Source organism: Globicephala melas, chromosome 3 (genome assembly GCF_963455315.2).
Source record: "Globicephala melas chromosome 3, mGloMel1.2, whole genome shotgun sequence".
Lineage (NCBI taxonomy): Eukaryota > Metazoa > Chordata > Mammalia > Artiodactyla > Delphinidae > Globicephala > Globicephala melas.
In genome coordinates, this window is record NC_083316.1 from 51,892,021 (window position 1) to 51,906,159 (window position 14,139).

Consider the following 14,139-nt stretch of genomic DNA (forward strand, 5'->3'; position numbering starts at 1 on the left):
TTGTTCTTATAGTCAAGTCTTAGTCTCTCATACAACAGGTGTCACACCCATTTTGGGATGCTCATGAAGTCACCCAACAGAACTGATTTTTGGAAAGGCAAAGAAATTTAATCCAAATTCCTGAGTGTGTGCCTCCCAACTGCAAGTGTTAGGTGTCACTATAATCATGCCACTTAAAGATCACTCTAAAAATGCCATATTTCGAGTGAGTTTACACAGCTGTGATCACAAACAGAAAATGATACTTGTTGCTTCATATAATATTTCCAGTGACAGCATCACACAGACTCAAAAAGCACAGAATTTATGCAACTTGGATGGAGGTGGAGGTAATGTGTTCAAGTAATGAGAAGATGAAACGAGTTCCCTTAGCAATGAAGTGCACTGCAGAGTTTGAATAAAACAGCTGCCTAAGTTGTCTGAACACTAATATATGCAACGTATGATTTTTAAATATATACGCGTACCTAAATTCATACCTACTTTAAGTTAATATTTGACATTCATATATATTCTTGAGTAGCTATTCAAGTCTGCTGAAAAAGTTTTTCTTGGATCCAGATCTTCTGGATTCCTACCCTTCAGTCTGAAAATTTCAATTTATGAACCACTTTTAAATTTAATAACTAATGAGGTAACTGATACTAACAATAAAAGATAAAAATTTAAAAAGAAAGCCTTGGTCCCCTTACCTTAGAGACAAACTGTAAAATATAAAATACTTTTTTACTATTTCTATTTTAAATAATACTTACGCTTGGATGAGGCTAGACAGGTCAGTTAGGCCCCCAACTCCAGCAGCAGGTCCCCCAATAGCATTTGTCATCATTCCTGACATTCTAGAGTAGGCAAGAGATATATCACTCAAATTGGCATATATATATATATATTTTTTTTTTTTGCTGGAATAAATTAGTGTATTTTTAAAAATTGGTTCACTGATTGATATTTTTAGAATGTTAATTTTTTTTTAAAAGGCAGGACTTCCCTGGTGGCACAGTGGTTAAGAATCTGCCTGCCAATGCAGGAGACACTGGTTTGAGCCCTGGTCTGGGAAGATCTCACATGCCAGGGATAATCTAAGCCCGTGCACCACAACTACTGAGCCTGTGCTCTAGAGCCCACAAGCCACAACTACTGAAGCCCGCACACCCTAGAGCCCACGCACTGCAACTACTGAGCCCACGTGCCACAACTACTGAAGCCCGTACACTCTAAGGCCCGCAGGCTGCAACTACTGAGCCCGCGTGCTGCAACTACTGAAGCCCGTGTGCCTAGAACCCGTGCTCCGCGACAAGAGAAGCCACCACAATGAGAAGCTTGTGCACCAGAAAGAAGAGTAGCCCCTGCTCACCACTAGAGAAAGCCCGCGCACAGCAACGAAGACCCAACGCAGCCAAGACTAAATTTAAAAAAAAAAAAGGCAACTCTGTGTGGAGTCAGTCAGTTTTTGGCATCTTTGTCTACCCTTCACAATAAGAACCCAAAAATCATTATGCATATCAAGTGGAAACCCAATCTCATAAACCTAAATAACCCCTAGTACTGATAGTCTATTATTCTTTTCTGAGTCAAAGCACTTAAAAAGAATTGGCATATATTCTTAACAAGTAGGATACCGGCCAAGGAAAAGCAGGTAGATATACCCACATTGTGTAGGTTAGGCCAATTGGGTGTGGCTTTAAGTTCCAACTGACTGGCATTTGGGCCAGTTTTATCATTTTGGAGCTACTGTGCTCAAATTAGGAGGCTGGCAAGTGGAAGGGAGAAACGTAATATGCTCTTTCTATATACTTACAGCTGTTGAACTTGAGGATTCTGCATTAAACTTGCTGCCTAGAATTGAAAAATGGCATCTCCTGTTAAAGGCAGTCAATATTTAGGGATCTTTAACAAGGATTTCTTTCTTTTTTTTAAGCAGAGGAGTGAAAGCTAAACCGTGTATATACTAACATTTTTTAGAGTTTTAGTGTGCTATACAAAGTGAGTGGGAATGTAAAAAGAGGAGGTACTAGAAAAATTGGTATTAAAAATACATCATCGCAAGGATAAAGAGATTACAAACACTATAAACTAAGGATATTGACAGCAGTTTACTTCCTACTATCAGATCAATAAAGCCAAAAGAGCTTAGGAAACCACAATAGCCAAAATCCTATTAGAAGTCTGATTACTAGACCTTTCTAGGGTCACTTTCATGTAAGAGGGTGGTTTTTAACCTTTTGTAGATTTGCAGACCCCTTTGCCAATCTGATGAAAAATATGGTTCTCTCCCTAGAAAAAATGCACATATCCACATGTACACAAATTTTCATCTACAATTCCAGGGAATCCATGGGCTTCCTGAAGTCCACCCATGGCTTCTTCACGAAGCAGTACAGGGGCAGGTTAAAACCTCAGCCATAGCTTTATATCACCACTCTCCTACCACCGCCATCACAAAAGCTCTCTTACTTGTTTCTAAAAAGTTTGGAACTATATAGTTCTAATGGAAAATAGAGCCAGCAAAGCAGAAAAGGAAATATACTCACCATACTAATGAAGGCTGGATTATTTATTAAGCTGGCCATGTCAAAACTCAATCCAGTTCCTGTCTGTAAAACAATTATATATGAAAATTACTCTAAACACTACAATTTGATTACAATAAATTGTGAATGACAAAATATTTCACTCATTTGGCATTAGTAACTTACAGGACTAGATACCTCTCTTAACTTCTGTTCTGCTATTTTCAGATTTGACTTATAGGAATCATTTTCAGGATCAAGATCTAATGCCTTCTGATAACTTGTAACTGCTTCTTCAAATTTATTCATGGCAGTGAGGGCCAGCCTGAAAAGAATACAGTGTAAGATATATGATTAAAGAACATCAAGACACCACAAATGTAGTCAAATATCTATCTTGTATTCAATTTGAATCCAGATTACACTAAATTTATTCATTGTACAGTTGCCCCCTGAACAACAGGGCTTGAACAGCATGGGTCCACTTATACATGGAGTTTTTTCAATAGTAAATATAGAAGTACTACACAATCTGAGATTGGTTAAATCTGCAGATACAGAGGAACCACAGACATGGAGGAATTGCGGGTACAAAGGGTTGCCTACTATAAGTTATACACAGATTTTTGAGAGCAGAGGGTTGGCACCCCTAACACCCACATTGTTCAAGGGCCAACCGTACTATGGCTCACAGGAGTATCACTTCCTTCTAATTCCAAGATTCTGTAAGTCTGGACTCTCTCCATTCTCCTTGGTGACAACCTCGGCTGTCTGACATGAATCAAGAACTTAATGATTAGAAAGGGAAAAGAATCTGAAAAAAAATAGATATGTATATATGTATAACTGAATCACTTTGTTGTACACCTGAAACTAACATAACACTGTAAATCAACTATACTTTAATAAAAATAATTTTTTAAAAGAACTTAATGATTAGAAATGAACCTTACATACGCTTCCATTTTTAAGCCTAATATGTAAAGTAATTTGCTTTATGAATGATTAAGCTCCATAAAGATGTGAGCTAACAATTCTGTGGTCATATAACTCCATGATGCTAAAACCATTTAAAGAACTCTGAACTAGATTTGCCCTTCACTATGTCCCACTTTCTTTCTTCCTTCTTAGCAGAGACATTGAGTCACAATAAATATCAATTTACCATGAAAAATAAAAAATGAAAGTAGGCTGTGGGGTATTAGCTAACTACTCCTGAATAAGACATGTTAGTTGTTAAACAACTAACTAAATTGGCAACCTTTACACTTCAATAACACATTATCCCAAGCACAGGTCAAAGAGTTAGTTACTAAATTTAATGTTTTCCTCCACCTAGTTAGAATTTATTTATTGGAATATTACTTCAGAACTAAACAATAATGGTATATATGAAGAGACAGTATAGAGTGTTTTTTTCCTAAGTTTATTTTTAACAAATTACTCCAATTCTTTCTTGGCCAACTTATCTCACAGACTTCTGATCTAGATAAAATATAATGCCTAATCATAGAAAAAAATCTCAGAACCTAATTAGTTTTCTACCAGTCAACCATGAAAGATACTTCATCAGAGTCCTCACTTAATTAAGTCAACACATATTTACTGGAATCCTACTAGGTAGCAGGCACTATTTTAGATTCCTCAGTGAAAAAGGAAAAGTCCTTAAGCTTAAGAAAGTTTCATTCTACAGGGGAGGATAAGCAATAAACATGCAAATAAAAAACCAGTAATCTTAAAGAGAATGAATAGGGGAGCTGCTCAAAGGCAGCCATATTGAAAGGACCTGAACAATAAGAAGAAAGCAGTCATATGAAAATTAGAGGAGAGACATTCTAAATAGAAGCAACAATAAGCACCAAGGCCCTGAGAACGTTGCAAGCTTGGTATGCTTAAGGAACAGGACAAAGGCTGAGGAGGGAGCACAGAAAACAAAGTGTGGGAAGAGATGACGTCAGGGAATATTATAGGACCATGGTTTGGAGTCTGGATTTTACTCTGGTTGTAACAGAATGACATAATGTGATTTATGCTTTAGAAAGCTCACTCTGGCTTCTCTGGGGAGAGTGAAGTGAAGGCAGGGAGACCCGTTAAGAAGCTATTGCAGCAGCCTAGGTACAAGATGGTAATTTGGACTACAGTTGTAAGCAAGAGGGCAATCAATACTTGAATTCAAGGAATATGTAGAAACTAGAATTCGTTGGACTTGCTGATAGATTAGATGTGTCAGGTGTAATAAGAATGAAGGATGATTCCTAGACTGGAGCACTGGGTAGGTAGAATGACAGTATATTTACTGAGGTGAGAAAGATTTAAGAAGAGAACAAGGGTTCTGTTTGGGACATGTTAAGTTTAAAATGCCTATTAAACATCTAGGTAGAGATGAAAAATAGCTGAATATATGAGTATGGAGTTCAGACATATAACTTAAGAGATCCATCAACATATACAGTTGATTCTCTTTATCCATAGTAATTATGCTCTAAAAGGTCACTGCAAATACTAAATTAGCAAATATGGAACAATTGGTTCTAGGGGAAATAAAAGTTGTGTTCCTGTGAGCCTCTGGTCAACAACACTTTCATCAACCAATCCATACATAACCTTGATTTATGTATGTTTCTGTTTAAAGAAACCTTATGTAACACATATCACTGATTCACAGCCAAGTGCACTAACTCATGCCTGAACAAAACTTATCTAACACATGTATTTTCTTGGTGAGGCACATTGCAGCCTTCTTGCACGCGAAAACAATAGACAACACTTCAGCCTATGTTTGCAGGCCACTGTAAACAGAAACCAACAACAAAAAGCACATAAATGCAAAAAATATAGCACTAAATAGACTGTGAAAAGCACACTCATTTTACAGCATGAGAGCTGAAACAAAAAGGTAGAGCATTGCCTCATCTGACCTCAGCTGAGATCTTGCACATCAGATGACTCAAGTTTTTCACCAATCTGTAGATGACCACAAAGCATACTGAGTACAGATTTGGAGTTACAAAAAAAATTTTAGCAAGTAGGTGAATCTTAAATACAGTATTCATTAATACAGAGTACTGACTGTAGATGGAATTTAAAAGCATGGGACAGTTTGAAATCAAAGAGAAAAGAGAAACAGCAGCAGCAGAGGAAAGAGCCCTGAAGCACACCATTATTTACACGTGGCAGAGGAGGAAGAACTAGTAAGAGAGACTGGAAAAGAGCGTCCAGTGAAATAGAAGGAAAACCACGAAGTGTGGTGTCACAGAAGCCTAGAGAATGAAGTATTTCAAAAAGAGGTTAATCATGGGAATTCCCCGGCAGTCCAGTGATTAGGACTTGGCACTTTCATTGCCATGGCCCAGGTTCAATCCCTGGTTGGGGAACTAAGATCCCTCAAGCCTTGCTGCCAAAAAAAAAAAAAAGGTTAATCATGCCAAATACTAAAAAGATGGGGAAGGGTGAGGATACAGAACTGAATACTGACCTTGGAAAAATATAGACAACTGGTGACTTTATTGAGTTCTCAACAGAGTGATACAGACAAATGTCCTACTGGAGTGAGCTGAAGAGAGAATAAGAGATGGTGAAGACGAGACGGCAAGTACAGACAATTATTAGGGTCTTTGCAGAGAAAGTGGAACTAAGGAATGATGTAGCTGTGTGAAAGATGGTTCTAACAGATGATTTTTTATGATCTTTTCACATGCAGTCATTAGCACTGTTAGAGATAGGAAAGCTGGTGTTGTAGAAGATAAAGGAGATGATTACAAGTGTAAAGTCCTGGAGAAGGTACCAAGGAATGAGATCTCAAGCATGAATGAATGCAGTAGTCTTCGACAAGAACCCTTCCATTTTAACAGAAAAAAGATAATCTGTGTAGATACAAGTGCAAGTAGACTGGTAGATTTGCAAGTAAGAAGATGAATCACTTTTCTTCTAAATACATTCTATTTTTCAATTGAGTAAAAAGTTGAGAGTCACCATGGAATGTGCAGTGGAAATTTGAAGAGTAGGTGTGAAACAGTCAACTCAGAGAGTAGTAACGTGAATCTAGAAGGAAGTGGAGTAGCATTATCTGCCAAAATACTGAGTGCTTACTTGAGATTTGTAGCCTTGAATATGAAGTAGGTCTATTCAGTATGGTTGTTATGATTTTCTCCAAAACCAACCACTCATCAAACACTAATCATCTCTCTCCCAAGTCAGAAACTGCAGTCATTTCCTACCTAAATGTTATATTTATCTTCTTATTAGTTCAGAGGGTACAATATAAAGCAGGAAATTCAAAACCAAGCCATTAAGAACAGCATATCAGTTCTGTTCTGTACTTTGAACGTTCTCCCAAAACTTACCCCATTCTCCCATAGGCCTTGCTGTACTTTGAATCAATCGCTATTGCTTTTTCACAATCCTTTACTGCATCTGTGTAGTGACCTAATTTACTCTGAGCAGCAGCCCTAAGAGAAAGAGAAGAGATTTTTATTATAAGGAGCATTCAAGGCACTAATTTAGATTTCCAGGTGCTAATAAAACTACATTTAACTTGCCCCAATTTGTGTATCATTCCCAGTAAATATCTAAATCAAACTAAAATAATTCTGTAATCAAATGAAAACTCAGAAACAAAATTCAGAGAAAATATGCAGTCTGCTTTTCCCAGTTTGCTTTGCTATAGAAAAGATAAATATGAGAACCCTACAACTGATCAACTGATCTACCTGCTTATTGCCTTTCTAATTTGCCCAAACAGAAAACTGAAAACACCAGGACATTTGGGATTTCTGGGGAGGCACACAGAGTGATTGATTGCTGTGAATGGCCACTCAGAGTGTTGTGCTGTTAAATGATCACTTTATTAGTAAAGTTAAGATCATCTACAAGTCTAAGATGAAAAATGAAACTTAACCTGTGTGCCTGAATCTGACTGTAAATTAAGTATGGCAATGTATTCCATCTACTTAGCATAGAATCTCAGAGCAATTAAGGACTATTTAAACCCGTCTAAGTTACCTCTAACAAAACTCTCCTGAAATAACTGGGACTTGACAATGAAGCTACTTACCCCCCTCCACACAATCCTGATAGTATACAGCTCTCTGTTTCCCTGTAGTAGTGTTCACCTCAACCCTCAGGGCCATACTAAACAAGTAGAATTACTGTTCAACATGCAAGTCCTTCAAACTAAAAGGTTCCGTAATGTCTCCTACCCTCCATCCCACCATTACCCCATTCTTTCTTCTCCAGAATAAGTATTTCTACCTTACACATTCAACTAATATATCTATTAAGGGTGAGCTAATGCATAGATACTTTTCTAGACATAATGGACAGAACAGTAATCAAAATAATATTCCTGGCCTTAATAGTGCTTAGATTCTGGGGCAGGGGCAAGGGTGATGGCTGAGGGCTGGCAGACTGTAAAGAAAAGGTTGTGGTGAGTCCAGTTTTCTGTCAACCTTTGTTTATACCGAATGACCGAGACTACTTCTCAAACTAAGATTATAAAATTTGAAAAAAATAAACACATAGTCTTCTTTGCTTGAGTTAAAAAATATAAATATGAAAGTAGATGATTCAATAAACCCATTTTGGTAGTTCATGTGGAAAAGTGCTATGAGTTTATTTGACTGAATACTCAACACAAAACTAACAGGATGGGGCTTCCCTGGTGGTATAGTGGTTAAGAATCTGCCTGCCAATGCAGGGGACGTGGGTTCGAGCCCTGGTCCGGGGAGATCCCACATGCCGCGGAACATCTAAGCCCGTGCGCCACAACTACTGAGCCTGCGCTCTAGAGCCCGCGAGCCACAACTACTGAGCCCCCGTGCCACAACTACTGAAGCACATGCACCTAGAGGCCGTGCTCTGCAACAGGAGAAGCCACCACAATGAGAAGCCCGCGCACTGCAAGGAAGGGTAGCCCCCACTCGCCGCAACTAGAGAAAGCCTGTGTGCAGCAACAAAGACACAACACAGCCAAAAACAGAAATAAATAAATTTATAAAAAAGAAAAAACAAAAAACTAACAGGATGACAAGAATGTCCATTAAAAATGACCATTAAAAGAAGAAATACAGAATGTATCACTTCCAAATAATTAGAAAGAAAAAATGAAATAAAAATAACAATCACTAACAATAGAAGGCAAAAGAAAAAAACAGAGGAGAGGGAGAAGAAGACAAAATATAAGATAGCAGAAAATAATTCAAATATGTAAGTAATCACAAAGTTGCCTAGAAAAACATCAGATTCTAAAACTGTATACATAAGATATCACCTACAACATAAGCACACAAAGGCTGAAGTTAAAGGGGTAGAAAAAGACAATGAGACAAACTGAAAACCAAGCAAAACAAAGCAAGTGTAGGAACATTAATATCAGACATAAGGCAAAGAACATTATTAAGGATACAAAGTCATAATATATTAACATTCTTTTTAGTTTAATTTTATGAAAAACATTTCCATGACTCAGAAGTCAAACCTATATTAAAAGCCTCACTCTCATCCTCTAGAGGATGGGTGGGAATGGGGTAAATGGGATAGAAACGAGAATGACACTTCAAAAAGGATGAAAAAGAAAACCTTCAAATGGAATAAAACAGAAACAAATGATCCTAACTGTATGTCAAAAAGAAAGAATTCAAGTATTGGGTTGGCCAAAAAGTTCATTTGGGTTTTTCCATAAGATGTTAATGGAAAAACCCGAATGAACTTTTTGGACAACCCAGTAACTTTCAAACACAGAATTCTGAGTATATATCCTTAGTGAGATGCATTCTAAGAATAAAAAATAAATCGCAAAGAAATCCTTAAGTTTCCTTAGTAGGCTTGCTTGTGGTGTAACACTGGTGTTGTAATATCAGCTGAAGGATAGAGCTAATGAGTAAGTACTCTGGTGCTGTTGGAAAGCAGGGCTCTCTTGTGAGAGAGAGATACAAATATAAAATGGGGGAAAGTAAAGATAACCTCTGTGACACTGGATATGAATTGAGGGTATCTGGATAAAGTGATGACTTTTCCAAAAATATATTTCCTAGCTCTGTCCTTTAAAAGGACCTAGAAGAAGTAACACTTCAGTAGCAATGATCAGGTCTTGCAATCAGATCTTGGTTTCTGCACTAAAAGGAACAGGAGCTCCTTGCAGAAACAGCTGAGCCCAGGTCTAGGGGCAGAGAAAGTACAAGGCAAATCTGGAATACCCTGTTCTCCCAGAAAGCAAGAAAGTGTTCAAAAAACAAATGAAGGTATGTAAGAGGACACACAGCCAGTTTAAAGGGACTCCCACTAGACAAATACAGTAAGTCCCCTACATATGAACCTTCAAGTTGAGAACTTTCAAAGATGTGAACATGCGTCTGCATGTCCAATCCCATAAATTAGTTCATGTGTCTGGCTTACACTGTCATGTGCGTGCATCCTCTATAAGTGATTTTGCTTTTGTGTATTTTACTGTACAGTACTGTATACAGTACAGTAGTACGGTATCTTTATTTCAAGCCCAGGATGTCAGGAGGCAAGTGTAAAAGCAGCGGTGATGTAGCTGGTACTGCTAAGAAGCTCTAGGATTGGAGGCCCAGAGAAAGGATGAAGAGAGACAAGAGGAAGAAGTAACTGAAGAACCAAAGAGATTAATGATGCAGGAAATTTCAAGGGGATTTTCTTTATTTGAGGAGGCACTGTTAGTTTTTGAGGCACAAGACCCAAATGTAGAACAGTATACGTACACGAAGGTGGCAGCAGCTGTTCAAAATGCAATCCAGTGCTACTGTGTTATCTATGATGAGAAAAAAAAAAAGCTACTACCCAGACATCACTGGATCATTTTTTCAAGGTAGAATTGATTCCAGCAAAGAACCAGAACCTGTGCCATCAACACCAGGCATGAGTGAAATTGCAGCTCACCCTCTGTCTCCTATTGCTGACGACCCTTCAGCTCTTCCATCTCCCGCCTCCTGTCCCTCCTCCAGTCAGTAACTCTTCTTGCCTGTTCACTCGGTGCCAGCCCCTGTATGCCAGCTGTTGTACTGGACTACTGTACTTTCCAAGGTACTGTACTGTAAGATTAAAAATGTTTTCTGTGTGTTTGTTTCTTTCTTTTTTTTTTTTTTTTTGTGGTACGCGGACCTCTCACTGTTGTGGCCTCTCCCGTTGCAGAGCACAGGCTCCGGACGCGCAGGCTCAGCAGCCATGGCTCACGGGCCCAGCCGCTCCGTGGCATGTGGGATCCTCCCGGACCGGGGCGCGAACCCGTGTCCCCTGCATCGGCAGGCAGACTCTCAACCACTGCGCCACCAGGGAAGCCCTGTTTCTTATGTATTATTTGTGTGAAAAGTATTATAAACCTCTTATAGTACAGTACTATATAGCTGATTGTGTTAGTCGGTACCTAGGCTAACTCTGCTGGACTTATGAACAAATTGGACTTAAGAATGCGCTCTTGGAATGGAACTCGTTCATACGTAGAGGACTTACTGTATAGGATAATTTAAGGGTCAAAATAATAATTATGGCAATTTATTATAATACACTGAATAGTAAATTTTTAAAAATTCATGAGTCCATACAATACTTTCAGAGGACAAAGGAGGAGGAAAGCCAAAAAGAGTGAAAAGGAAAGAAAACTCTTCATTTCAGAAATATGTGAGAAAATATTATGTAAAGGAAATGATAAAATTAGAAAAATCACCATTTTGTAACCATCAATGTATTAATGATTCAGGGACAAATCATCAGTGGATGATAAAACACTGAGTAAAAGATTGTTGTGGAGAATTCTCTGGCGGTCCAGTGGTTAGGACTCGGCACTTTCACTGCCAGGGCCCGGGTTCAATCTCTGGTCGGGGAGCTAAGATCTTGCATGCTGCACGGTGCAGCCGAAAAAACATTAAAAGATTGCTGGGGAACAGGATATTTACATGATCTGACCATATAGATAATTTTTTTCCTTTTTTAAAATTGAAATACAGTTGATGTACAATTTTATGTTAGTTTCAGGTGAACTACATAGTAATTGAACATTTACATCCATTACGGAATGATCACAATAATTATAGTATCCAACTTTCCCCATACAAAATTATTACAATATTGTATACCATATTCCTTATGCTGTATATTACATCCTCTGGCTTATTTATTTCATAATTGGAAGCTTGCACCTCTTAATTCCCTTCATCTATTTCACCCAACCCACCACTCCACTCTCCTCTGGCAAACACCCGTTTGTTCTCTGTATCAATGAATCTGTTCTCATTTTGTTTGTTTTGTTTTTTAGATTCCACATATAAGTGAGATACAATATTTGTCTTTCTCTATCTTATTCCACTTAGGATGATACCCTCTAGATCCATCCACACTGTCACAAATGGCAAGATTTGGGGTTTTATATGGCTGAGTAATATTCCATTGTGTGTGTGTGTGTGTGTGTGTGTGTATATGTATATATAAAACATCTTCTTTATCCATTCATCTATCGATGAACACTTAGGTTGCTCCCATATCTTGACTATTGTATATAATGCTACAATGAATACTGGGTTACATATATCTCTTCAAATGACTGTTTTTGTTTTCTTTGGGTAAATACCCAGAACTGAAATTAGTGGACTGTACAGTAGTTCTAGTTTTAATTTTTTGAGGAACCTCCATACTGTTCTTCATAGTGGCTGTATCAAATTACACTCCCAATAACAGTGCATGAGGATTCCCTTTTGTACACATACTCACCAACACTTTTTATATGCTGTCTTTTTGATGATAGCCATTCTGACAGGTGTGAGGTGGTACCTCATTGTAGTTTTGATTTGCAATTACCTGATGATTAGTGATGTTGAGCATCTTTTCATGTGTCTGTTGGCCAACTGTATATCTTCTTCGGAAAAATGTTTATTCAGGTCCTCTGCCCATTTGTTAATTGGTTTGTTTTTATGATGCTGAATTGTATGAGTTTTTTGGATGTTTAGAATAGTAACCCATTATCTGATATATCATTTGCAAATTATCTTCTCCCATTCAGTAGGCTGCTTTTTCATTTTGTTGATGGTATCCTTTGCTCTGCAATGGATTTTTAGTTTGATATAGTCCCATTTGCTTACTTTTGCTTTTGTTTCCCTAGCTCAAAGAGACAGATCCAAAAAAATATTGCTAAGATCAATATCAAAGAGTGTACTGCCTATGTTTTCTTCCAGGAGTTTCATGATTTCAGGTCTTATGTTTAATTCTTTGATTCATTTTGAGTTTATTTTTGTATTGATATACAGTGTGAGAAACTGGTCCAGTTTTCCCAATACAATTTATTAAAGAGGCTGCCTCTTCCCCATTGTATATTCTTACCTTCTTTGATGTAGATTAATTGACCATGTAAGTGTGGGTTTATTTCTGGGCTCTCTATACTGTTCCATTGATCTGTGTCTGGTTTTGTTTCAGTACCATACTGTTTTGATTACTTTAGCTTTGTGGTTTAGTTTGAAAACAGGAAGCATGATACCTCTAGATTTGTTCTTTTTTCTCAAGATTGCTTTGGCTATCGAGGGTCTTCTGGATACAAATTTTAAAATTATTTGTTCTAGTCCTGTAGAAAATGCCATTGGCATTTTGATAGGGATTGCACTCAACCTGTAGATCGCTTTGGGTAGTATGGTCATTTTAACAATACTAATTCTTCCAATCCATGAGCACAGTATATCCTTCCATCTGTTAGTGTCACCTTCAATTTCTTTCATCAATGTCTTATAGTTTCCCGAGTGCAGGTCTTTTACATCTCCTTAGTTAGAATTATTCCTATGTATTTTATTCTTTTTTATGCAATTATACATTGGATTGTTTTCTTAATCTCTCTGTTAGTCCATCTTTAGCGTATGGAAATGCAACAGACTTCCATATATTAATTTTGGATCTTGCAACTTTAATGAATTCATTTATTAGTTCTAATAGTTTTTGGTGGTGTCTTGAGGGCTTTCTATATATAGTATCATGTCATCTGTAAACAGTGACAGTTTTACCTGTTCCTTTCCAATTTGGATTCCTATTATTTCTTTTTCTTGTTTGACTGACCTGGCTAGGACTTCCAAAACTATGTTGAATAAAAGTGGTGAGAGTGGGTATCCTTGTCTTGTTCCTGACTGTAGAAGAAATGACTTCAGCTTTTCACCATCGAGGATGATGCTGGCTGTGGGTTTGCTACAGATGGGCTTAATTGTGTTGAGGTATGTTCCCTCTATAGCCACTTTGTAGAAACTTTTTATTGTAAGTGGATGTTGAATTTTGTCAAAAGCTTTTTCTGCATCTATTGAGATGATCATATGACCTTTATTCTTCAATCTTTTTATGTGGTATATCATATTGATTGATTTCCAGACATTGAACCATCCTTGCATCACTGGGATAAATCCCACTTGATCATGGTGTATGATCCTTTTAATGTCTTGTTGAAGTCAAATTGCTAATATCTTGTTGAGAATTTTTACATCTATGTTCATCAGTGATATTGGCAGGTAGTTTTCTTCTTCTGTGGTGTCTTTGTCTGGTTTTGGTATCAGGTTTTGGTGATGCTGGCCTCATAAGTTCAGAAGCATTCCTTTCTCTTCAAATTTTTGAAAAGGACAGCTGTTAACTCTTCTTTAAATGTTTGGTAGAA

General features: G+C 37.6%; 1 protein-coding gene across 2 annotated transcripts in view; it reads right to left on the minus strand.

The window, feature by feature from the left end:
- SGTB (small glutamine rich tetratricopeptide repeat co-chaperone beta) overlaps window positions 1–14,139 on the minus strand; it is a 48,132-nt gene that overhangs the window by 4,026 nt on the left and 29,967 nt on the right. The window contains exons 6-10 of one of the 2 annotated variants that reach the window (XM_030844323.2): window positions 6,854–6,958; window positions 2,709–2,835; window positions 2,532–2,594; window positions 1,799–1,836; window positions 756–839 (exon numbers count right to left, since the gene is read on the minus strand). In XM_030844323.2, coding sequence (XP_030700183.1) covers window positions 756–839; window positions 1,799–1,836; window positions 2,532–2,594; window positions 2,709–2,835; window positions 6,854–6,958 — 417 coding nt within the window. Of the gene's footprint in view, window positions 1–755; window positions 840–1,798; window positions 1,837–2,531; window positions 2,595–2,696; window positions 2,836–6,853; window positions 6,959–14,139 lie in introns of both variants that reach the window. The other variant, XM_030844315.3, reaches the window with a different exon arrangement.